This window comes from Pyrgilauda ruficollis, unplaced genomic scaffold (assembly GCF_017590135.1).
Source record: "Pyrgilauda ruficollis isolate IOZ18807 unplaced genomic scaffold, ASM1759013v1 scaffold30, whole genome shotgun sequence".
Taxonomy (NCBI): domain Eukaryota; kingdom Metazoa; phylum Chordata; class Aves; order Passeriformes; family Passeridae; genus Pyrgilauda; species Pyrgilauda ruficollis.
Genome location: NW_024524378.1, coordinates 6,465,028 through 6,491,619, shown reverse-complemented (window position 1 = coordinate 6,491,619; position 26,592 = coordinate 6,465,028). Strand labels below are relative to the sequence as shown.

At 34.6% G+C, this 26,592-nt stretch overlaps 1 protein-coding gene across 1 annotated transcript in view; it reads left to right on the top strand.

Moving 5' to 3' along the window:
* The window catches only part of SNTG1 (syntrophin gamma 1), a 309,019-nt gene that overhangs the window by 150,567 nt on the left and 131,860 nt on the right, over window positions 1–26,592 (top strand). Inside the window, exons 2-3 of the mRNA XM_041473703.1 lie at window positions 6,783–6,837; window positions 15,911–16,045. Coding sequence (XP_041329637.1) covers window positions 6,811–6,837; window positions 15,911–16,045 — 162 coding nt within the window. The 5' untranslated portion in view covers window positions 6,783–6,810. The remainder of the gene's footprint in view (window positions 1–6,782; window positions 6,838–15,910; window positions 16,046–26,592) is intronic.

The following is a 26,592-nucleotide window of genomic DNA, read 5'->3' as shown; positions in this document are numbered from 1 at the left end:
GTTTTTTTGTTTTTTTGTTTTTTTTCCTGTTCTCTGGTATTTTACCTAGGTGAATCTGATACCAGAGTGTAGTAATTCAAATTCAATGTCTCTGCAAAGAGTCTTGTTTACCAAAAATAAGTACCTGGTTTCTTCTCTTTTTTCCTGCTTGCACTGACTCAGTTTTCTTATATAGGTTCTCAAACTGCCTCTCTGCCCATCTTCTTTGGTAGCTTGCAGTCATATTCCGCAAACTTTTTTACCTCTGATAGCTCAATTCTATTTCAGCAAAGGAACTGACTGCAGTTGCAAAGCTGGTGATGGTGGCAGTTTCTAAATAGAAAGCAAACTCCAAATAAGAATATGAAAATATGCACTGAAGGTGAATTTCACCAGTTTTTTTAGTGGGCTGCTGTGATTTCTGTTACCGTCTCCGTGGGGAGGACTGATAAGGTCTAGTGTCATTACAAATGTGTCACATTGTGATACGCAAGTTGGTAATGTAAAATAGGCAGTTTTTTGTGAATGTAAAACAGGAATATTCTTTTTAATGGTAGGAATCATTTCATAAAACCTAATAAAACAGATTGAAAATGTTTTGACCTTAGTCAACTAATTTCAATCCCATCAAAATAAAGAAAGATCATAATTAAATATTGGTTTGGTATGGGATTTCAAAAGATTTTTTTTTTTTTTATCCCTGGGTCAATTAAAAATTACTTATTCCTATTGTTTCTCATTTAAGTTAATAAACTTCTGAATTTCTCTGAGAATAGATTTTGTAATTTCTTTCAGTTATTCTTACCTGAATAACTTAGTTATTCAAGTTAGTTCAAGCTCTCTCAAGCCATACTGACATTTGTGATTCAAACTGTATCAAATGAGCAGATATTATGTTATATCTATTGGAAAATCCTGGTTTGCATTTTCCATGGTATGTGGGAAAAATTTTAGTCAATTGAAAAAATGGAAATATGTGCTTCTTTATACTCTTGTAAACTCAACATAAAACATATTCATATTATTTTAATTCAATAATCTGTAATAAGTCTGATATAATTTAAGTCTGATTTCATTTAATCTGGTTACAATTTTCATTATTCATTGCATATTATTATTTTAATTTTTCTTAAGCAGGATATACAGATTTTTAAAATATCACTGTGAATGATTATTTTTTCATTAAGAATTGCAATTAACGCTGGACATGTCACATGCTTATATATGCAGGTATAAATATATTTGTCAGGTATTCATAAAAGATCTAAAAATCTCAAATAAATACTTCTCAAGTGTTTACAACTGTTAATTTATTTTCTAACCTCCTTTAGGACACTGATACGATGTTTTTTGCTTATTTCTTTTTACTTAAGTGAAATCAAAAGATGCAGTATAATGTGAAAGTCTCACTGAATTATTGGCATGAGGCATGTTGCCAGGGGCATGAAATTTACATTTGAGTGTGAAACAATTGCCTTGGCAGAGGAGTGCCAGTATGTCTTCTATATGGAAATTTTGTTTTGAGAGATAATGGAGGGAAAATCCAGACTGCAGTGCTGAATAGTCAGAGAAGAACTTCTCTCTATTTCTGACAAAAGGCACTATTATTTAGGCAAAACTGAAACATTTTCTCAATCACGTCGCAGTTCATGCAGCCGCCAGAGCAGTGAAGAATAAGGAGACACTTAGTACAAGCCTGAGCTCTGACATGTGCACTGTTCTCTTTGAAATCATGTACGTAATTGTATTTAGACACATCTACTCAATCACCAAAGGGTAACATTGGAAAAGTGAGAAACCAGGCAAAAGATTTCTTTTCCTGACAGCATTCGAGACTTTGACCCTGAGCCAAACTTTCGTGCTCCAATTTGCCACGGTGCGTTTCACATAATGACACGCAGTGACAACACATTGCCATTTAATATCACTGTTTTGAGATTATTCTCCTCTAATACTCCTTTTCTTTGTGAAAGATTGTGTGTTGTGTTGTTGTGGAGTTTTTTGTGGAGGTTTTTTTTGGCTTTTTTTTTGCCATTTGCAATAGCTTTCTTTTGCCAAGCCAGAACAGACTGGGCAACTCGTTAGGTCATTTTGTGGGTGTTTGTTCTGGGGGACACTAGATAATTGTTAATGCAAACATCACTGAATAAACAAACAGAAGCCCAAGAAAATTCATTCAGTTAATAGTGCCTTCTGGATCACTGACTATGGAAAAATTGTTGTTTATAGAGTGAATCATTAATTTGGCTTGCATATGAGAGAGGCTTGCCACTAAAATAATAAATTATGACTGGCAGATAAATACCATACTTGTTTTAACCAGGGTAAAATGAATGAAACTTTAAAAACCATGTTAGTTGCTAATTGCCAACTTCAATTCTTTTGAAGCATGAGCTTTGCTAAAAGCTGGACATTTTGTTGAAAAGCTTTGTTAGGTAATTATTTTCCTCCCTGCCAAAGAACTGCAAAGGTTTGCTGATTCCAACCTTCATCTCAGTCCTTGCACTATCAGGTAGATTGAGGTACATACAGCTTAGGGTCCTCCAGCTTCTGGAGCATCCTTCTTCTTGCATTAATTTATTAAAACTATAATTCTGTGCAATGGATATACAGATCCCCCTTCATGTATTGAATTTTGTGAGGAAGTATGAGGAAGTGCTTGAATCTAGAGACTGTCTGTTGCCAACTCAATGAGAAATTTTTCAGCAAATGAGGTCAGTATGTAAATTACTAAAAATCATTATGTTAACTGAACATAAGTAACTCAGTGGTCAAACAAAATATAATTCAAGTGTTCTGGAAAGCAATAACTGAATGAGAGTTTATTAATCTGCAGTTACTCAACTGCTCCTTTGATTTACTGCGGTATCTGCATGCCTCTGACCACTCTCCAGTACCAAACACCTTGTGGCAAACTGGATGGAATGAATTTGGATTTGAAGTAATGTTTCTCTTTTTCCAGAAAAGTTTTTATTTCCTGTAAAGCACAAAGGACTATTTTCCCTATTTATAATAGAGAAGGTTTGGGGTTTAATTTTAATTATTGCTAAAAAAAGGCCTTGCAGACTTACAATGTCTGTATGTTTAATTTCCTACTACACGCAAAAACAACAGATATGGTTTTCTTCAGACATTTTTTACAATGATGAGCCCAAAATATTTTGGCAATAATAGAGGCAGAAGGACTTCAAAAGGCAAACATTAGTAGTAGACTATTATCATAAGTAGTTGCTGGTCTGTGATTTCTGCCTTTGAAATATAGTTTTAGTCTCTTTCCCCATTAGCAGTTCAGACATTTCTCAGACAATAAGAATTTCTTGTGATTTTTCTCCATCAAGTAAGACATATACAAGGGATATGCAGTGATATCATATGCTAAATAAAATTGCATTTGATAATGCATAATTTCTCCATACAGTTGTTATTTGTGCATACAGTATTGTATTCTTACTGCACTACTGACCTTGAGAATGAATTGTTTCATACTATTAGTAGTATTTAATTTGGCTTGTGGTATTTCCTACACTTCACAAAGTGTCTCTTCTTGATGTTGTGCACACAAGAAATTTTCTTTTTGTTTGCTATTTTATTTCATTATTGTATACTGGAATGTTCAGTCACCGAATTACTTTGTGAAATTACATCTATTATACCACTGGAATATGACCTGATTTATTATAAGAAGATCAGAGCATAGCTCAAGTGCTCAGTGCATTATCCTAAATGAAGTTTTGTCTCTGAGGGCTGCCCCTCATCTTTGCCGTTATGTTTTAGCCATTGATTTCCCTTTAGAATACAAATGCCATAAAAATACTGCTTGGTAAATGTTTCTTCAGTATTGAATAACTGCTTTTTCTGCCAAGGAGGTGTCAAAGTCTCTTCCCAACCTGTCTGTCACACACTGTTCCTTTTACATGCATCAGCAGAAGTCAGCTAAATAGGTCTGATAACTCAGTTTTGGAGGAGATGCAGATTGCAAGGCAGGTTGAAAGGATGGCAGGTAACTTTTCAAAGCTTGCTTGTTTACATATCTTTGATTGCAGTGGTTCCCAGCCCCTTTGGAGAGAGGCACACTGCTTTTGGAGCCTTCATTTCTCTTTGAGTGATACGGGCTGTTCATGCCTCCCTCCGTGCCTGCAAACCAGGTTCTGTCCTGGAGCTGTCTCCTCTGCACCTCCTCAATTCAAAGGCACAGGCAGCTCCTTTCTCCCATTCTGATGCACAGTTTGTCCCAGAGCAACCTAATGGTGGGGAGGGGCAAATTAAAAAAAAAAAAATTATCTAGGCTGAAGGAAGCTCCTATGAGAGCTAGAAAGTTGCTCAGGTGAAAGTGGCTGTGATTTGGAGATGGGGTTGCAGAGATTAGCCAGAAGCTTATCACGGATATCTGTAAGCAATGGGTTTCACAGTTTATCATTTTACAATATTTTTTTTTTGCAATTACTTAGGTTTATATTTTCTGCCTTTTTTCATGTGCTACAGGAGAAGCCTGTTAATAATCATTGGGGCTTTTACCAGCGTAAGATATAACATTTCTGCATGATGCATGATATGTATTCCTGTAATTTAATTATCTAGAGTGTTTATTTGGGGTATAAATGCTGGAAACAATGACATTTCAGAGATTATTTATGAGGTACTGCACTTGTAATCAAACCTTCTGTGTGCTGTTTGTAAAACATCAAGTGTTATAAAATTGATGGTAGTCGCAAAAAAGAACATTGATAATGGGCTGACATTCTCTGTGCAGCTGCAGATGAGAATCAGTAGGAAATAGAGGGAAGCAGAAGCAGTGGCAGCTGTATTGCAAAGATTAGTTACTGAGATGTTGCCTGCCTGAGAAACACATAAACTCTGCAAGGAATTTTATTTTGTGTTGAGAATGATGTAGCTCCAGCTTTACATTTTAGACACTATTTTATTAGTAAAAATGATTTTTTTTTTTCTGTGATAATACAAATATTTCTGAATTAAGTAAAAAAAATGCATTATACCTAAAAAAACAAGAATAAAAAGTAGTCATACTATATTACAGAAATGAACAAGGTTAGACAAGGCTTAGATCAAAGAGTAGCTAAAAGAGAATGAAAATGTAATTGTCATTGACTGTGGAACCAAAGTTGCCCAAACCCAAACTTTGAAGAACTTTTATTAATAAGGCAGAAGAAAACACAAGAGAATAAACGTTTGACTGCAGTAGGAATTAGTGACCTGCCGTGACCAGGGCCCAAGGAAGGAGAGCACTGTGCATTACTTCAGTTTATGTTTCAAAGATAGATGCTCTTATAGTTCCAGAAGGCTAAGAAGTCCTCAGAATATTTGGCTAAGGTGAGTAAAGTCTCTTTTTGACTTGAGTTTATTCAGCTGCAAAAAGAGTTCATAAAGATTACAAGGAAACATACTTTGTAACACAATGACTGACCCACCAGAGAGAAAATCTTTGAAACAGTAATAGTGACCTTGATTTTATGAGTATTTTTGATAGCAGAATTACAGATATAGTTTGTTATTGGATCTTGGAGCTCGTGTAAGGCTGATAAGGAAAGAATGATGATGGGTCATTTTCAAATTTCTGAATTGTAACCTGTCCAACCTAGTCTATCTTGGCTAGAAATTAGTCTAGAGAACAGGCTGTGAACCAGGCAGAGCTCAATAAATAGAGAACATTAACCTCATATGTGTGCTGTTCAATAAAACTGCATTCAGGCCAGCAAAATAAATCAAGAGACTTAATAAATATTTTATTATTATGAAGTATGAAGAGATTTAACTGTAACTATTAGGTCTTAAATTTTGTACTATGTGAAGAATTTTTAATTTTATTTTAAACTTAGGCTAAGGGTGCAAATTTTGTGTTGGAACTTTGAGTACTATACCTATACAAGTAATGGCAAGAACATTATTAATGCAAAATAGCAATAAAATACTTGGTGGAGAGAATATTATTACGGGATTTTTTTTTTTTTTTCTGCAGGCATTGAATGGAGCGGCTGTTATGCCCAGGACTGTTTTGTGTTTCCTGAAAATGTTACTGACTGATGCATGAGTGTTTCTATTGCAGACCCAGCAGCAGGACACTGTTGGTAGCCTCTGCTAACACTCTGTTCCAGTGGCTTTAGCACATAAATAAATGAATGCATAAGCGTGCATGGTGATGAATACACTTTAAGTAAAGGCCAGGCAAAGTAATAATCACAGGATTTGGTGTGACATTTTGCCAGCACTCACACGTATTCCTGACTTTTCTAACATTTGTTTTTCAACTAGTAAATATTTCTGGAAAGTGAGCACACTGTTAAATGACAGCGGTTTCTGTGGAGAGATTAGGTACATTAATAATATATGAGACAAAAGGTACTAGTGAGTAATGGTTTTTAATTAGAGGTGAAAAGAAAAAAAAGTTTTCTTAAAAGAGGAAGTGTTCTGAGGAGCAGCACTTAATTGTCTCTGTTTTTGTTACTTTTGAGTATACTCTTAAGAAACAAAAATTGGAATGCATAAAAGGAAAGAAATTTACACTTGCGATAAGAAAAGTATGTTTGAATGTCCTGTGAACGGGAGGAGGTGGTGAGAACACAAGCATTCCTTGATTATATTCAATGAAACCAGGTTGTGTACTTTATAAGAACAGGAAGAACTTCTAACATCTTCCTAATCCTGTTGCAACTTTGATCATTTCTGCTTTTAAGCAATGGCTATAACTGGACCTAGCAAAGAGGAGTGCAATGGCTTGTCTCAGCCAGATAACTCTTATGTTTTGCTGTATCTTTTTCATTCTAATGAAATCTTTCTCTCCATTTTAGACAAATATCACTTGCTGTGTCATAGCACATGGATTTCAGGACCGCCTGTGAAGAGGTAGGATCAGATTTTTTTTCAAATAGTAGAATGAAAATCAATGAACTTTTAATCCTTTCTATACGCAACATACTTTTCCTCTCCCTTTTCATCCCCTGAAATTTTAGGAATTATATAGTTAAATATAAGTTATTCAGCTGATCATTTCATTTCATGGTGGCAGATGGACTTTGTAGTAGAAGATGAAAGAATTTGCGCAAGTGTATTCATCACTAGACCTCACCTCTGTTCCCATTTACCTCTTTAGGCACAATGTAGGTGCAGGCAGCTACGTTTTGTGTGAGTTTTGCTCTTCTTGAAATTGTTTATATCTGAAAGCTTGTACATGAAGAAAAACGTCAGTGGAGCCAGGAATCTGTCTGGTGCTGCTCAGCAGAATCAAGGGGGAAATGTAGAAGTATGGGAGAAAAGTGGGTAGGGAGAAGGGAAGCTGTGAAGATGACCAAAATGGAAAGAAATTCCATTCAGATTTAGTGAGGTAAGAAAGTAATTTTTGCCTAGAATTAGTTTCATAATACCAATGGAAAGTACTTCAGTCCCCCTCCACTAGAGATGAGGGAAGTATTTTCTATGTTTATACTAATTTGTCTTAAAGAAATAAAATAAAATGTATTTGTAGACATTAGCAAGGGCATCTTATTTACTCAGTGATTGTCTATATACAATTATTGTAATATGATTTTAACAACTTCAGCAATTGAGACACAGTGAGAACCATTTACAGCAAATTATGTAATGATTTAAATGCATTATTATAATTTAAAAATCATGACAATTAGCTGTATACTGAAAACCACAAACAGCATTTAGGAAGGTAGGACTGGAAGCAAGAAAACTGGCTAGAACTTTAAAGGTGACCATGATCCCATGAAAAAATAGAAGTGAAGGGATTAGAAGAGCACTAAAATCAAGAACGAACTGCAGCATAACCAACTGTGACTTGAGAATCAGTTGGAATAAATTAGGGGAGAAGAGAAAACAAGCAGACTAAAGAACACTAAATCACGATAGCATTCTGAAACTTGTAGTAGGGTCAAAAAGTAATATTAAAATGAGCCCTGCCTTTGGGAAAGAATACTGTGGTGTTTTTCCAGGATGGTATATATCAGGATATAATACCTCAGAAGATGCGTGCACGGTGTAAATTCTATAGCAATATATCCCAGATTATTTGCATGGAAGAAAGCATTCTTACTAGTTTTGAGGTTTCTCTTTTCAAATAGAATATTTTCAGTTGGAAGGAGCCTGCAATGATCATGTAGTCCAACTTTCTAACTGCTCCATGGCTGACCAAGAGTTAAAGCATATTATTAGAGCATTTTGGTTTTGGTTTTATTATTATTATTATTATTATTATTATTATTATTATTATTTCTTTTTGAATGCACTTATTCAGGTAAAGAGGAAGAGAAGTATTATTTTCATAGTTTTTTTATGTCGTTATTCTTTAAACTCTGTAGACTATTTAGTGACATGTAACTTCACTCTGTGTCCAGCAGATGTAATGACAGGAGCAGGCACAGAAAGACAACTTGGCATAAGTGTGCCTTTACAGTGCAAGTGCACTGACAGATCTGTTTCATTCTGTATCTTGTTTCTAATGGGGGCATTGATTTCAAATTTAGCTCTTTAAAAATTAGCTGATTTGCAGAGCTTCCATGATGGACAAGGGAAGGAAAGGATGATTTCACCCATTCTAAAAAAACTCCATGATCTGGAGATCGCAAAGTTACTAAGTTACTAAAGTTACTAAGAAGTTTTTGATAATGGCAATAAAAGCTTTTGTGAAGCATCTTGGCTGTCTGATCTTCCTCTTCCAGCCTTTTTGTTTCCTTTCATCTGCATATCCCAGTGCTGTAGCCGCTACGCTGCAGAAGAGCTGAGATCGTTCTCCCAAACTGGTGAAGGCAGCTCAGATTCTTGTTGGTGCTTCCATCTTTAGTAATGGCAGTAAATGGTTTGAGCTGAGTTTCAATTAGCATAAAATCAAAATTTTCCACATAGATGCACTGAGGCTAAAGCATGTTTTTCATGGTGTCCATGACATCTCAATTTTTTTTTTCCTCAAATGACTTTTCATTCTAATTAACTGCTGCTCTAGTGCACCGGAGGTCTCTGAGGAAACCTTAGTTCTTTCATAGTACTGATGCTTTCATGCATCCCTAATTTCTTCTAGTGTCTACTAGTGAGATTTGATTTGAGATTTGGACACTGAAATAGTCTTGTCTCCTTATAGGTACCTGCATGTGCGCTTTGTGCCTAAGTTCCTGCAGCAGATCTGATTGGAGCAGTCAGGGTTACAATGAGAGGTTAAACAGAGATATGTAGACAGGTAGAGTTTGTTTCCAATCTCAAAGTGATTTCTAGTATCCTAATGATTATTTTCTCCCACAAGCATCTTATCTTCAGGCTGTGCTACCTTTCAAGGCATCTTAAAGTAGTTTTTGTCTGCAGGAAAATAACTTCCGTGCTAGACAATTCAAATGGCACTACATAAAGAGGACATCTTACAAACATATACACATTTTTTAAGGGAAATTACCTGCTATCTGAAGAGGTGATTTTTTTTTTTTTTTTTTTGGTGTGTGTGGCTTCTCTGCTTGCTACTTACGGGAGTTTTTTCACTGTTTCATACTTCATTATTCAGTATTCCATGCTCTTTTCCCTCACTTATCAGCAAATATATTCTTTTTTTTTTGTTGTTCTTTTGTTTAACAATTTCGAAACCATAAGACTATCCAGCTCCTCTTTTACCCTTTATCCTGAGCTTTTTGAACTTTACAAGAGCATAAATCACAGAGTCACTGGGTTCTTAAAATGCTCTCCTGTACTCACTTGACCTTATTCTATATTCTGAAAACTATCTCTTGCAAGATAACCTCAGTCTCTGACATAATACTGTCCTCTGCAGTGAAAGTATCCTTCTGTTGAAATTGAAGACTTGGGATGATTATAATGCCTTAGAACATCTTCCCCTATGATTTTTTTTTTAAGTTCATCTTTTCCATCTACTTTTTTTACTGTACTTTTCATGTACTTTTAGAAAGCTGCATTAGCAGCTTTCTAACTTTGTGAAATCTCATTCTTTACTTCTAATAGCTTAGCTTCTCCCCTGTCCCCAGTATAGCATCAAAATTTTTAAGTTAATAAATACCCCATTCATTTCCCTGCTTACACTCTATCCATTTGTTTTCACAGTAGTGTCCATTGTTTCTTTGAAGGATTAATTTGAATTGGTAAACTGTTTGTCCTCTGCTTTATGAATTCTAGAAATATTCTTCTAGAATTCACAAGCTTTATAATTTAGTATGTTCTGTTATTCAAAGGTATAGTGACCTCTCTTTCAACATCCATCTAGTTGGTAGTGGGGGGCTTTCCTGCAACAAAACGTGTTTTAAATTTTAAGCCATATTTACCTTCCTTGTGAATTTCTTCCCTAAATATTGTTATATACTTTTATGGTCTGTTTCTAGTCACCTTTATGTCATTTTGTGATTCACACATTTCAGACTAAGCTGATGTTTTTCTTTGTTTATAAATCCTGTTAAATAACAATACAGTAGATTTCTGGGATTTTTCTTAAATGAAGCTTCAACTCATTATTTCACCTCAAAATCACATGATGGAAAATTACTCACAATTTACAATATCTGTTAGAATGTAATAGGAGAAGTAATTTGAAGAAACATACATGTTCTCGCAATAGCCTTTATATTACCTTACCTCTTGGGTTCAATTCCATAGTCACAGTAAGCTCGTTGGCAACCCAGACATCAAAGTGGCATCCTTCCAGTGTCAGAAAAGGAAATTTTCTCTCTGAAAAAGTACTGTAGCTTAGTAAGAAGCTCATATATATACATATTTATGTAAATATATATTTTTTTCCAAATGTCTAATTTACATTTTATATTGCAGACTGTATTAAACAAGGACTTTCTCTATAAGAATTCATTATTTCAATAAAATCACTTAGACAGAATACTACAGCAAATACTTACCTGGCAAATACATGACAAATCAAAATAAGTAGAAGTCCAAATTCGTAATTTTTCTGTGGTTCTTTCAGACTGGAGTGTACAATTCCTATGCAGGAATGGACTTGCTGTCCTTTGGATTGGAAAATGTTGGTATCTGATTGAAGAAGCTCTGAATGACAAGCTGAACACATCCCTGTGTGTCTGGGCTGCATTCCAGTTTTTGACAATATAAGGGCTTTTCACTTAAGCTAGCAATGCCTCTACAGAATGTGTAGCTGGACTGTTTAAAAACATCCCATATATGGTTCTGACACATATTCCTGCCTCTTGAATCCATTGCTATTACCTCCTTAAATCCAATGCCATTACCTCCTTAAACCTCTGATTCAATTTCCTTTTTTATTATTATACTTATGATTATGAAGCAGTGACAGGCATATCTCCAAATATTCAGAGGTCAGCCTCAGTTCAAATAAGCATCCAAAAAGGTAGATATTAATCTGAAGGAGCTAGGTACACCTTTAAGGCAGTTTTGTAACCCATTCTCCTTACTCCTATCATGTTCATGGTAGTAGAAATAAATGTCAAGGCTTAAAACCAAATTGCAGAAGCTTACTTTCTTTTTGGACATAACTTTCTTTTTTGACATAACAGTCAAAGTAGAAACTAAAACTCCAGGTCACCTTGCATAGAAAATGTGCTGAGTTATTTGGGGTTTTTTTTCCTCTTTCTTGCTTCCACTTGTTCATGGACTAAACTATTCTGGGATATTTGTTGAAGTCTTTCTGCTGATATGAAACTATGAGAAGCAAAGCTAAATAAATTGTTTTATTACTGTAGGGCCAAAGACATAGATAAAGTAGCATAAAGGAGAATATATAGCCATGTCTTGAAAACTAATCACAAGTATTTAAAATTGCCTGAAAGACTGATAAACTCTCTTTGAGAACAAAACACAGGAAATGTTTTAGAATGTTTTTTTTCCTTGTCATAAATGACGAAAAAACCCCAAAGACATAAAATGGAAAAAAATTAACAGAAAATCTGCAAGCAGACTTGTATAAGTCAGGTAAATTTAGAAAAAAGTATTTATTTTGGAAGTTCTGCAGGAAATTTACTTCTAAATCAACAGGTAACTTTAACGATGTTTGTCCTGCAGTATTTATTTTGGGATTTGTTTTGTAGGTACCCTGCTGCTAGTATAAATGTAGGAACTGTAGTTTTCATGTGTATTTTCCCTGAAATTAATTCTTAAATATTTGTGAAGGCCATTTAACAAATGTGGAATATTTATTTTGGTATGTAAGAATTTCTAAGTTCCTTTTAGGAAAGGAATCTTTAGGCTGGATCTTTTACACAGCCCCTATGGACAATGTGCTGTAAGTCAGGGTACAATTTTTAAGTGGCCTTTTTTCATTGCCCTGCTGCTAATAATGATCAGAGTGTGACCATATTCTCTGGAAAAGCAGTCTGCCTTAAGGGCTTAAGGTGTACCTCTACTGTCCTCTGGTAGTGACCTGAAACAGAAAGTTCACCACAGACTGCTGTGACATAGCAAAGGGAGATCTGTTTTCAGCCCCTCCTGTAATATATTGCAAGAGGGGCTGCAACTGCTTACAGTTCCTGAACTAATATATATATTAGTTCAGGAACTGTAAGCAGTTCCCAGGACATCAGCTCTTGCCTCATCAGTGTTCTTATCTAACTCAGCTTGAAACTGTGTGGAATGAGATAACAGAGGCAGCCTTGTGTGGGTGCAACATTCACTGCATCTGTTACTTAGGTACCACTACCTTCCTTCATCACTGCTTTTGCTTGAAGCCACAGGCTCTTCTCTCACGTGGGAACCCTTTCACCTCTTTACATTGCTTCCATATGCATTCCTTAACGCACCTCCTCTGCTTCATAAAAATGTGCAAACACTCAGTTTTCTTCTCATCTTTTCAGCACAGGAGCCCAGCGCTATAAATAAGGTGATGCTCTTGGTGATTTGGGCTCAGTCAAGGTTTATTGGCTTAGCAAACTGTTATCAGCTGAGCTCTGCTTCTGTCTGCACGTTTGCTGTGAGGTGATGCGGTGTACCACACCTTTGAGCACAAGGGGATGCCTTGCATGGCCCAGCAGCTCAGCCAGTGAGCTGTTTGTGTCCTATTGCTGTAAGACAGGAGTAGGGCTCAGCCCTCTGCCAGTGACATGGGGAAGGCTGGGAGGGAAAGTCTTAACACAGCCTCACATGGAATTTCTTAAAAATTGGTGTCAGGAACAAAAGGCATTATCAGCCGTAGCTCTGCACTCCCACATCTCATGCACATGTATACACACACATGCACACCTTCCAAGCTCTTCAAATGGAAGAGAGGGCAGGGCTATAGGCTATACAGCTGATCAGGATAATTTTGCACAATAATTTTGGCCACATGAATAAAAATGTTGATGTGTGCAGCAGTTTACATGAAAGTTTATATGCAGGTTGTCTTCTGTGATTTCCAGCTCTGGAACAGGAATTCATACTTTTATTTTACTCAGTTTGTGGAATACTTTGAAGGGGGTAGGTGAGAGCAGCAAGAAAGAGGTTTTAACAGACAAAAATGAAACAATTTAATTCCAGTCTTTGTTCTCAAGGTCTTCCTTTGAAGTTACCTAATGAAACTCAACTACATTCTTCTCCTTAACATGGTTAATGCAACTGTCAGGTTAGAGAGAGAAGGAGCTAGTATAATTGAAGATTTAATTTTGAACTGTATTGTAAACTAGCTTTTATAAAACCCAAAAACAGTAAAGTGGTTCATTACATTTTGGAATGTCTGATGTAAATAAGGTCTCTGAGTGTGTGTGATCAATCTTTCCAAGGGCCAAAATATTTTGTTGTTCCCAGGCTTGATTTGCTTGTTCAGGCTGAATAAGCTCAGCTCGTATGCATTTAGAAACTGACTTGAATTTTAATTTTATTCTAATGTCTAATTGTGCCTGCTGTGGTTACCTCTAATTTCTACAAAGTAGCCCCTCAGCTTTTGCAGAAAGGCTCTAGAGATTTTATAAGGTTATTGACCAAATCAGAAATGTGCAATCAAGTAAGGCAGAGTTACTTTACCCAGTGTATGAGAGGCAGAATTTATTCTATTGCCAGTTATCCAGGGAGGAGGAAAGGCAAACTTTGCTGCAGAAAACAGGCATTTTCTAAGTTTTAGCCCCTTTGTTTGACCATAATTATTTACAATCCACATTGTTCAACTTCCATTGTCACTTACTGCTTCCTTCACAACTTCAAGGAGAGAGGAGGCATCTTAGTGTGTAAAGGAGAAGTCCCAAGGACATGACTACTATTTTAATATTGTAACATTTTGTGTGTGATATGAGAGAATTTTTCAGTGGTATTGAAAACCTAACTCCTTCTGTGATCCATTTATTTTGTCTGTGCCCATTAATCAGTTTCTCTCTTGTCCAGTTCACAAAAAAAAAAAAAAAAAAAAAGAAAAAAAAAAAATGTGAATAAATATTAGAAAAATAGTATGGGAAGAGTGTTGACCAGAGGTTCGACTGACATCACTGTGAGCTCAATGCATGGAGCTCTTCATTTTTTTTCTTCTTCCTACCTAGATTAAGAATAAAAGCAATGTCAGAGCCGCTTTCAAAGTCATGGCTGAGTTATACACATTTGCTCCTGGAATGCAAGAAAAAACAATTTTCAAAGTTTGAGTGTTGAGTATGAAGCAGAAGTGACAGAACAGTTTGTCAGTGCAGAACATTCTATAGAGCTATTTAAAGATTGTCCTCGACCTTTCCACCTCTTTTAAAGCCTTGTGAGAGAGATTTAAACTTCTTTTTTGCCAGTGGCCTACTGTCAGTTCCATATTTGTGTTTGTTCTCTCCATGCTATGGATGTAAGAGCACATTATGGGGAGATCTTCCAAATCCTCTTTTAAATCTTGTCTGAGAAAGAGCCCTCAGATTCAGCCAGGTCAACCTTGGCACTTAAAGTTCAGGGAGATACTTTTCTTTCCTTGATCTCCTCTTCAGCCAACTTTTTACAGTTGGTAGATTGAAAACTGACCTGAAGATAGTAAAGGTTTTATTATTAGTACTTATGAGTCAAAAGTTTTCAATACTTTTTATGTGTGAATTTTCTTCTGAGATACATATGTGTAGATATCTATACATCTATATCTATATCCATCTATGTATGTATCTATGCAAATACGTATGCTGATGAATTACTTGTAAGGCTAAGTTTTTGGATTGTTTGTAAGCAGATTTCTCATATAAAAAATGCTCTACCAGTAGGAATTGTGTCCAATGACAAAGTGCTACAAAGAGTGCTATTTTCAACATAAACTTCAGGGAAAATTAAATACTGAAGGTACTTTAACATGCCAACTTCTACAGTGGTCACCCTCTCGTGTATAATGCCCCAAAAGTAGGTACTACCACAAAGGCACTGTTAATTGCTGGAAAATCATTTATTATATATTGAAGAATCCTACAGAACTCCTGATCTTTAGCCATAAGTGTAAAATGTAGAAATGGAGCAAGAACTAAGTTACCACAGGGAGTTTTAGTGGTAGATTTATTTTCTCTTATTCTTAGCTCAGCATCCTCATTTGAAAAGGAACATAAAAAAGTTCAATCCATATTGTATTCACAGGCAAAGAATAAATAGCCCACAAATAGGTTCATGTAGCTGTTGATACTCACATCTGGCTCTTTTGGAGGTGTCATTGTATATGTTTCTGTGTCAACAATACACTCTGTGGAGGAACAGCTTTTATTTTGTGTCCAAGTGGGGTATCATTTAATGAAAAGGCAGAAAATAAGAGCACAGCTGATTTGAAGCAATTCAGAAGGAGTTTCACAAAATCAGTATGGGTCAAATAGCACCTTATTGCAAGATCTGCCTTTAATATTTACTACTGTGTCATTTGTTCTCTTGTAGTCTAAACACAGTAAATACAGTGATCATTGAAAATAGTTTTGGATATTTGTTAACAAGGTTATGGTGACTGTACCTATCCATCAAGTATTCTTATTCAAAATATCACTTCTAACAATTCTAAGTGCTAACTGAAAGTAACTTTTTTTCTTTATTCCCTCCTTTGAAGACAAAGACAGGGGTTTGTTTGCTGCAGGATGGTAACCAGGAGCCTTTCAAAGTGCGACTGCACTTAGCCAAAGATATTTTGATGATCCAGGAGCAGGATGTGATCTGTGTGTCTGGTGAGCCTTTCTATTCTGGTGTAAGTAGTTTTTATTTCTTCTTTAAGATGTTCTTTGCAAAGAAACAGTGCTGTGTGTATGTGTGTGTGGGTGCATACACACATCTGTATGCATTTGCTCCCATGGATTGATATTTCGTTTTACACTGTTAACACAATGCTTTTTTTTGTGAATAAATATTAGCAATACGCATCTAAGAAGCAGAAATAAGATAATAAGGTCTATGCATGACTGCAGCACTGTTTCTCTTCTCTCACCCTTGGGTATTGGAGCCAGTGAATGTGGGAGGAATGCCACAAGCAGTGGTGTTTGCAGGGAGTACAGATACCTCAATGTACTTATGTATCTGAGTATTGTTTGTGGAGTTGATAAGATAATTATGTCAAGGCTTTGCTGGTGGAGGAGTTACCTTTTATCCTCTGTTGCTTGGATTCCTTCCTGTGGTAGCCCAGCACTAGACTTCAGGAATGCTGTGAGAGTCACTAGCCTTAACAGCATATCATGTTAACAGACATGGAACAGTGGGATAATACAATTTATGTATTACTGTTTTACATGATGTGTCAGATTCCTTATTTAAGCATCATATTGAATTTTGTGCATGAGAAACTACAATTATTTGGAAAATCTGTAAAATTTTATTTAGAATAATACTGTAGGTTTTAGAGCTATTTTAATGCAAAGTTTTTATTTAATATTAGGAGATGATAGGTACAAAAATAATAGAAAAAATAGCATTAATTTCTATAGACATTTTTATAGATACTGGAATTATATTTTGTAGAGATATTTTTAAGATTTATGTGAAACTATCATGAACATTTTGGTCTCCCTTTGAGCTAAATAAAATACTCATTGAATTTCATGTTAAATCTTGTGAGGTGTAGTAGTGTGATATCTATTTATACAAATGTTTTTTAATTCCATTATGTCTGTTTTATTATTTAATTACTGCTGTTGCCACATACTTGCATCTCTAAATACAAGCACAATAAAAAGATAGAAAGCACAAATGAAAAATAATTGGTAGAATGTTAGCAGTGCAAAGAGCGTGAAAGATTAATGAAAAAATGTATCAAATTATCCTTCTCATGATTATGAATATCTCAAGGTGAATTCTTCGGAGCTTTTCTCTGAAACAGAGGAGCACGTTGCTTACATCTCCATAGAGTCTATGAGTTTATTTGCTTGACAAATCTGACATTAGCTCCTGACGGTTTCATGCTGAACAAATGCAGTTTGCTGATACAGGTCTGTATCCTTTATGTGGATTATGGATGCTCCTTTTACCAATCAGACTCTCCTGTTCCTCAATAGACAGGACATCCAGCAGCCAGGCTAGAAAGCAGTTATGAGTTCAAGCTCAAGCTGTAGTAGTTCAATTAGCAACATACACTGTGGCACCATTATTCCACCAACACCATTCTGACTTTATTTATTAAAAGATTTTATCACTCAGAAATATGACTTTCATTATTCTGCTGTAATATCTGTAATATCCTGCTGAACTTGTTATTTAAATGTCTTCATGGAACGCATATTAATTTTTTTTCCCTTTCACAACAAGGCTTTCTCTTACAGTATTTCTCTCTTTAGTTTTGCAAAGGCTCTGTGGAAAATAGATTATTTGCTTCCCCAGTTAAACTCCCCCATATTATTTGCATATTGATGCATAGTTCATTAACTGATTGTTATTAGTGTGTTGATGCAGAATTTCTTTTTCCTGGAAGTGTTATTGATAGAGTAGTGACATTTGAGCACTTTACTCTGATTTCCGTTGGGATTAAGACTAGAACTTTTAGCAGTAGGTTCATTCCAGCTAAGGATGATTGGCATTTCACAGACAGGTAACTGTCCTTTTGTCACAGGTAATTTGAATAATCTGGAATCATGTACCTTGGTTATATACTATAATCACAAAAGTTCCACAGGCTTCTTTTTTTTTTCTTCTATTTTTCCTCGGTTTTATTCCTGATTTATTAGGTTTAATTTGTTTGTTTACTAATTTTTCCTATGTTTTATTTTGTTTGGTTGATTTTGTTCTGTTCTTTCTGTCATTCTAGATAACTGACTTCATTTATCCTTCTTTTACCTGAATTCTACAAAGCAAGGGTTTTCATTAGCAGCTGACACTGAATGCCTCAGAATACTCTTTAAGCATAAAAATAAAATTTGTAACTGCAGAACAATAGTATTGTTACATTTTACAGACAAGTAGCTACAGTAAAAGTAATTTTAAATCTGTTTAAATAAATAATCTTTAAATAATTTGATTATAAGGTTTTGCTTTATCACTGCTGCACTGGTATGGAACGAAAGGCTATTACTGAGTTTCTAGTTCAGAACAGTGTCTCTTCTGTTTGTTGAGTCTGAATCAATTTGCATGCTTCTCTGTGTAGGACAGTCTTTAAACAGGCACTTAACGTTCCAGCAGCATCCAGATCTGCATCCTGTGGAATAATCTAAATAAAATCAATGGCTCCTTAGGAATGAAGTGCTGTTTAATGTGAGTGTATGGGATAAGGACCTAGTTCTTAATTTGGAACACTTCCTTTTGGTGTTAGACAGTTCTAGTTTCCAAAACTAAAGAGCTGCAAAGAAACGTTGTTTCTTCTTTTGTTGTATGCAGTTTGAAGTAAGAAAATAAAAGCATAAAAGATTATAAGCAAAATAAATAGCTTATAAAATCTTTTTCTAAAAAAAGAAAGCATCTGTTTCTTTAGTGGGCTGAAAAAAATGATAAGCATTAATGAGGATCCTGCAGCAATTCTACCTATAGCAATTCCATATAGCATCAACTATCATTCAGATGGTCATGGAGTACATCTAAATTTGAACATCAGTTTCATCAATAAGTATTAAATATATTTCTTTTTGTGTGCCATAAGAAAGTCTTGCTTTTCGAGAGAAAGAAGTGTAGCAGGTTCAGCATTATACTGCTGGCAGATACCCAATGTAGATTTGAGCTCCAGTGCAAATGACCAAAAGTGGGATGAGAACATATTGTGAAACTCAAAGTGTGGTGGGCAGTGTTGTTACTAATCCAAATTAAATCCTTGCCTGTAGAGAGGTTTTATGTTATGGGAAGTGTATGCCACAGTTGGAGTGACTTGTGTTGAAAGATAAGATTGCTGTCTGTCAGGTCAGGTACGCCTTTTTCTCCCAGAGCAGTTACAAAATGTCCTAAAAAGAGTAGAATTAAACCATATAGGAACCTCATCACTATTTATGGCAGAACTGTATAATATGTTAATATAGTCTTTTAAGCATATTTCTTTAATTACTTGAACTTATGCTCACAACAGTTTGCTGTCTGGTGTTCCATATAACAATGTGCAGTGAGGCAAGTCCCACTCTTTTTAGACATACATTTAAATAGCCTGGACTAACCAGGATAGCCTAGTGCTGAACTTGGTGAAAATTATGGTGGGAGAGGAGATAGCCTAAGGTATCTGAAGTAGATTTGTTCCTAGGAAAGATTTTAATATTTGCCATTCCAGAATCAATATTTTTATTTTAGAGTTAACCCTTGTAGTTTCTGTTATCTTTCATGAACATCTGAAATTCAAGGAAAAGGATTATTGCACTATATCAAGATAAACAGGTTATCTGTTTGGGAAGCTGTGGAGTTTTGCTTCTTTTCTTTAATAAATTTTGTTCATTAATTGTACTAAGAATTTTTTCTACACATGGAGTCTATGTGCATGTGAGATCCATAAATTAAGGATATGACAATGAACCATCTGACAGAATGGATGATTTGAATTAGCTACTCTTTTTTCTAAAAATTATCAAAATAAACTGCAAGCAGCTGGCAAATTGTTAGCTACCAGGATAGTTTGCATTTTTACAAAATTTTCTTAAATATTCTTTTAAAGGGTCATAGACTTTACAAAATACTGCTAACTCATCTGATGATAACATACAGATGAGTCACATCTCTTTCAAGTAATTTATTTCTATGCTGCTGTGTAGTAAATGCATTAATTAATTAAACATTAAGAAGTTCTTTCAGTGGTGTGATTTTTTAATTAAGGATATTTGGGGAAAATTTGTATGAAGGTCAATCATAACTCAATATTAATAAAAAGTGAATGAATGGGGTTTTTTTTTGTGAATTGATAGAGCGACAGCTCTCAGAGTAGCGTGGCATTTGTGCAAGCATTTTGCTGAGGTTGATACAATTGTATCTAAATGTAGCTTATGGACTGTAATTAGTTTTTTTGATTGAAAAAACTATCAATAAACACCTTTACTAAGGCCAGGATACAACACTGTCTCAAAGTGTTGCACTGCAGCCGGATCTGTTTTCTGATACTATTAACCACACTGTCATTTTTTTATTGTAAGCATAAAAAGAAAGGTATGTTTCACTTTTAGGGTTGTCTGTATGCTGTCGTGAAATCAAGTGCTGAAAGATTCATAAATATATATAAAGCTCGTAAAGTATTAAAGAAAATAGTTATTAGATATTTTCTAATTTTTTTAGTTTTGTATAAAAAAGCATTTTAAATTAAAAGCTTTACACTATAGAATTTTTTCTTGATTTTTTTTTTTAAATTTCAATAATAAAGTTATTAATTTTTAAGAATAAAATTAAATTCAGAGCACTTCACTTAGGAATGACATGCCTGGGAAGTCACATGAAATTATTACATTTTCCTTACTTGAATATTTAATTTTTTTGAGATTTTGTGAGAATTAATTTTGTATCTGTTATATTGCATCATTCTCTCTTGGAAATTTTGAATTTTCTTGTCATACATTTTAGTGGTGGTAAAAAAGGTTCAATTAACTTCAGCAATTTTAATGAATAGAAATAGAAGAAAAAAAATTAAAATGGTGAAAATGGAAAAAAGCTTAAAATGGTAAATTATAGTTTTAACTTATTTTCTTTATTGTCTTTATTTACAATTTTGATTCTGATGTGTGATTGAATTTTATAAACAATGCCAAAATGGAACTCCCTGTCTTGTAAGGAATATGTGCACAGATAGGTCACCTTTCAAGCACTTACCATTTTTGTACCTTCACAAAGCTACCAGTAAGAATCTTGGGGTTTTTTTTAATCTTTTTGGTATCTGTCAGCTATTCAGTGGAGTGAATCCATTTTTTCACTGAAGTCGTCAAGTACCTATCAGATGGGGGTAACTTTTTTCCCCTGCCAATCTGGACAGCTTTAAAGTGACAACCTGACAGATGTAAATATGATTATTTAGGGAAAGCCTAAGGCAGCTTATTTTTCTGCAGCTACTTAAAAGTAAAAAGCATAGCAATCAGCTGAGGTTAAAAATGCCATTTATAATGCCAGATTTGAAAGAAAATTACTTTTCCTCATTGGAAGAATGCTTTTCCTTTACATGAAAGAAAAATATTGCAAATCAGAAAAAACTCAGAGAACCTAAAACATTGATAGCAGTGGATGATGTAATGCAGTAGCTGGAAACTACAGAGAGTGTTCCTTACAAAACCTGGTGGGAGTTCAGATCCTAACCATGAGTTTATAGGTTTGTTTCTCTTTTATTTCTGTACTAAGAAATGCAGAACTTCTGAACTGAATCAATCGCATGAGTGGAAAATTTTTAAGTAGATATTTAGGCGAATGTTCCATCTTTCAAGCGTAGGCTGCAGGACTGTAAACATTTTGAAGTATGAAGGGTTGGGAGTTTTTTTTTTATTCCAGTCACTGTTAGGAGCCTGCATGACACTGCTGTGTTTGCCACCCTCAGTTTCCAGCACAGATGCAGAGGAAGGGGGATTTCCAGGTGACTGGGCAGGTTGCAGCCCTCCCTTAGTGCCAACCTCCTCCAGTTGCAGGAGGAACTGAAGTAATGAGACAAGCTTCAAATGCCACATGATGGAAGTTGTTAGCAGATGAGCAAGTCTGCTGGCAAACTTTGTTAACACTATTAATTCAAATTGGAACTGTGATTGACTTGTGTCCTGTGTCCTTTACACTCAGAATGAGTATAAAGCTTGCCCAGGTAAATTAATCCAAAGAAATGTCACTAAGAAAGAGCAAAGCATTACCAAAAAGAGGACTTAAAACCTTGAAAATGTATGCAATGATTAAATAAAATTTTAAAACTCCTCATATTTTCTTATTTCAAAATGTAGTAGGATTGCTAATAGCTGATAAACTGTATGAGAATGTGGCCTTGAATGTATTGTGGCATCAAATGTTAACAGGTTGATCTGTGAAGTTGCGGCCAATGTACTGATTTTGTCTTTAACTATTACATTTTAAAATTAATGTTCTAATATTTTCCTCCTTTTTTTCTTCCTACATCTTTCCATGTCACTGTACTATTGTAGATTTCTCTCCATGTCTATTCATTTTTCCCCCACCTCCTGTTTTGTGCTGCAAACCTTTCAGCTTTTTATCATCTTCTTCCTTATGTAAAATACCTTGGTCTCGCTTCTAATCCTCTGAAAAGAAAGGTCTTGTTTTCCATCTGTACCTAGACAAACTAATTCTTTATACCTTTACTCTTGTAAGATGAATATCCAGACTCACCAGATGAATAACCACACACTGGGAAAAAGGTGGAGAAATGGTATATTTAAGTTTCACATGCTGTTAACTCAGTTTTGTGAAGATTTTTGAAGTTTCTTCATCCTTTTGTTCAACATGTATTTGACTTCTTTCATAGAGACACATTCTTAGATTATTAGATCCCATTAGATGACTGCTTTATATTATACAACGTAGTTTAAAAAGATTACTAACTAAATATTTTTTAAGAGTCAGTTAAGTAATTAAAAACTTACTTTTACATCACACACCAGTCAGTATGAAATACTTGAATTTTTACTGTGCTCCAAGATGTAACTTAAAAATAACATTAACTCTTGACTAAATATAAATAGTCAATGATTACCTAGGATTTTGTGTTTTCCTTTCCTTTCCTCACTATTTATTGTTGCTCTGCGCTCACATGGTCATTTTTCACTTCTGATCTTACTTATGATGACATTTATGTTCCCCCAGAAGATCCTATGGATTTTAAGAAATTTTAGTAGCTCTTTAGTGAAAGCCTCAAAAACATTGTTTCTCTTTCACTGCATAGCTCTGAGGAAGATTTTTTTTTTTTTTGGCAAAACCGTTTGCTGTGCTTTCCAGTCAATTTTCTGAGACACATGGAAAATGCTGACAGCACGGCATCAGCTTTGTGTTTTTCACTGAAATGATAACTACTTTTGTTCTGTTCCAGGAAAGAGCAAGAACACTACTCTGAATCTTACTTTTAAGAGTCCTAGGAGCTCTAACCATCCTTCTGTTTCATATAATGTAGATAACCAATGTGAAAATGGAATTACAAGCTCACAGAGCACTTTGTGTAGTCTTGATAGTGAACTGAGTATCTTTTCATCTCAAACAAGTTTTATTTTGTAAACTTGGAGATGAAGTTACTTTTGGAATTTGCAAAAACATTGCAAATTCAATCATAGATTATCATGTGGTGCAAAAAGAGGGGAAAGCATAAAAATATTAATAGAGGATCAATAGAACATCAGTATTTTTAACCTGAACAACACAAATGGTCAGTCACTAGTTAAAGCACTTTGTCACTTGTATAAATTTTTTTGCCTCTAGAGTTCTTGCTGTGTTTTATTAATGAATAGTTATAAATCTTTTTTAAGAACTTAAAGCTATTAGACCAGAGAAAAGCATTTTATTATTGTTATTGTTCACTTGAAATGCTAATTAAAGGCATCAGAACAAAACAATTTGCTTCAGATTGCTGGTTAAATTTCTTTTGTGCATTAATCATTATAATAAAAATACTTTACATAAAAATATATTGCTTTCCTGACAAGGTATATTCCATTCACCAGGGTTGAAAATGGTACTGAAAGTTAAGCTTGGTTTGTGGTTTTTGAGGGTTACATGAAATAATTCATGTGCAAATCAAAAAATAAAACTTACTTAGACACAGGAGTTTTCTGCCAAAACATTTCAAAGTGAGTATTTATCATCAAAATACTGATTCAAGTTATTTTGTAAGTCAAAAGAAAGGGATTTATCTTTTTCAAGCTAAATTTGACATTCTGCCTCTATACTCGATGAAGTTGATTAATACCTAATTTGGATACCTGCTTTAACCTGCCAGGACTGAATGTGTTTATTTTTCTTTATCGATTACAAAAGTTTATTGATTACAAAAAGAAACTTGCATTGACCAATGGCTGACTAGAGCTGGGGCTTTATCCCAAACCAAAATTCAGGTGTATGAAATGTCTGTTGCTTCTAATTGTTCCGGAAAAGCTGTTTCACTATAAGGTTTATATGGGGTTTTAAATTGCAGACTAGAGGATTATTGATGGTTTACTAAAGAAATGCACAACTTGTATGTAATTCTGATTTGTACTTTTGAAGGTCATTTGCATGTTTGTTAATGTTGGCTAACTTGATGTAAAGAAAACATAATTCTGCAAATAAGCAATGTGTTATTTCTTTATTGTAAGACTGAGACGTGTGTTGATTTAGCCTAGATTAAAAACAATGCAATGCCTTCCCTGCACATTACACATCACTCAAGTGGATCTAGTTTACAATATGTTTTTGAAGTGAAATTCAGTTCAGTAACTCTCTGGTCCCAAAATATTTAAGACCAAATTTCAATGGAGATAGAAAAAAAATAGAAAAAATACTAGACAAAACCCTCTGATAGATTATGTTGTGCTGAAAAGGTGTCTTGAATTTTTTCTGGTTTCCTTCCTTATTTCTATACCGTTTTGCCTATTTAGAAATCTTCCATGCTAGCATGACTTTTTTTTTTTTTTTTCAGCTGAAGTCCAATGTGAAATCTTTCTAGTTTTCTGTAAGACAGCACTGGCAAACTCACAGAATACCCTGGACCAAGTGTTTTCAGGACTATCTTGATTCTGCCTTTTCTTGAGTGAAAACCAAAAAGTATATTTTATTGACTCTTTTTTGTGGGTACTTTTTTATGGGTACTTAAGCACGTGTTGGGCTGAGAAAGACAACAAGGACAGAAATATTCTTCAGTACAGTTTTCTATTAGGTTTTTAAAAAATGTGGCTTCAGCTTAGAATATGGGCAGATACCAGTATTTATAGTGACTACTGTAACCCATATCATGAACTACAAATTTTATGAAGTTACATGTTTTTCACTGAGAATGTTACTTTGTTTGAAATTTAATCCTGTGTTGTCCTTTATTCCATCCTTGGTTCATGTAACACTAGCCAGTTCAAGCCAGTTTAGTGAAAGGTTGCTATTTTTCAATGTCGTCTTAGCACAAGTGTGTTCTATTTGATTTGAGCATGTATAACAAAAAATAACAGAATATATTGACTGGAGTGTACAAGTCAAGCTCATGTTCTTAACTCCATGTTCAGCACAAGCTGGAGGTGGAAACAAGATAAAGTTAACAAGAAAAATATAGCTCCCAGTGGAGCCACAGCTGAGTGTTTTCTGTTCATTTATGTAAACTCAGCTTATACCTCACATGAGACTGTGGCCTATATTGGTTTATCCTGAATATATTGTCAGCACCATCACCTGCATTTAATACTGTGACAGACAAAAGGCTTTCTAAGAACAGTCTGAGGCCTGAACCCAATCTGTGGGAACTGCATTATGAAAGTTCATTTTTAGAGGTTTATGTTAAAAATAAAAATTGAAATGTTTGGCTATTTAACAGCAAATTATACATCTTTTTCTTAGAATAAATGTTTGCAAGCATTTTACGTTTTGCAAGCATTAGCCTAAATGAATAAATGGTAGTCTCATTTTAGACAATGCATTTTGTCTTTCAGTCCAAAACATTGGATGAGTTTACACTTGTTCTTTCCACAGTTCCACAGTTCATATTTGTCACAAATGTGAAAAAAGAAACAAGGTGACTTGATTTTCACCAAATTTCTGAAATAACAGTTTTCCTAAACTGTTATGTGGTACCTCCTTTATTTTCCTTTCTGTAAATGAAGTAAGGAAAAAAAAATATGTCTGTATGTATTTCATCCTTTCTGCCCCTGCTGTATTCCTGATGGTCTATTCACATCTTACTGACACTGACAATCTATGCTGATTGTGCTGAAATAAATATAGTTAAATGTAGCATACATGCAGACTTATGCCACGCAATAGATAGGTAATTAAATGAGTATAAAATCTAGACCACATGTAGAGGATATTCAGCAATCTATAAACTTAATATATTTGACTCTGGATATATGGTATACATTAGTTTTACCACTACTTAAATGTACTAGTTCTAAATTATCTGTAGTTATAAAGCCAACAGACAGAGTAGGAAAAAACCAAAAAAGCCTTCTTTGTTCATATCTGAGACAGATAGTAGCCTACAGTTTTTACAACATAAATTTTTAGACAAGCAATAAATGGAAAAAGATGGGCTATCTTTAATAATTGTTGGTTATGGGTTATGATTTATAAACTATTGCTCTGAGATTAACAGTGACTGTTTTGTATTAGCTTTTGGTGGTTTTGGTTTTTGGGTTTTTTTGTTTGTTTTAAATTTAGATAATTACTGTGCTTTGAAATGAATTCATGCAATGTATGCACTTGTTAAGCTTT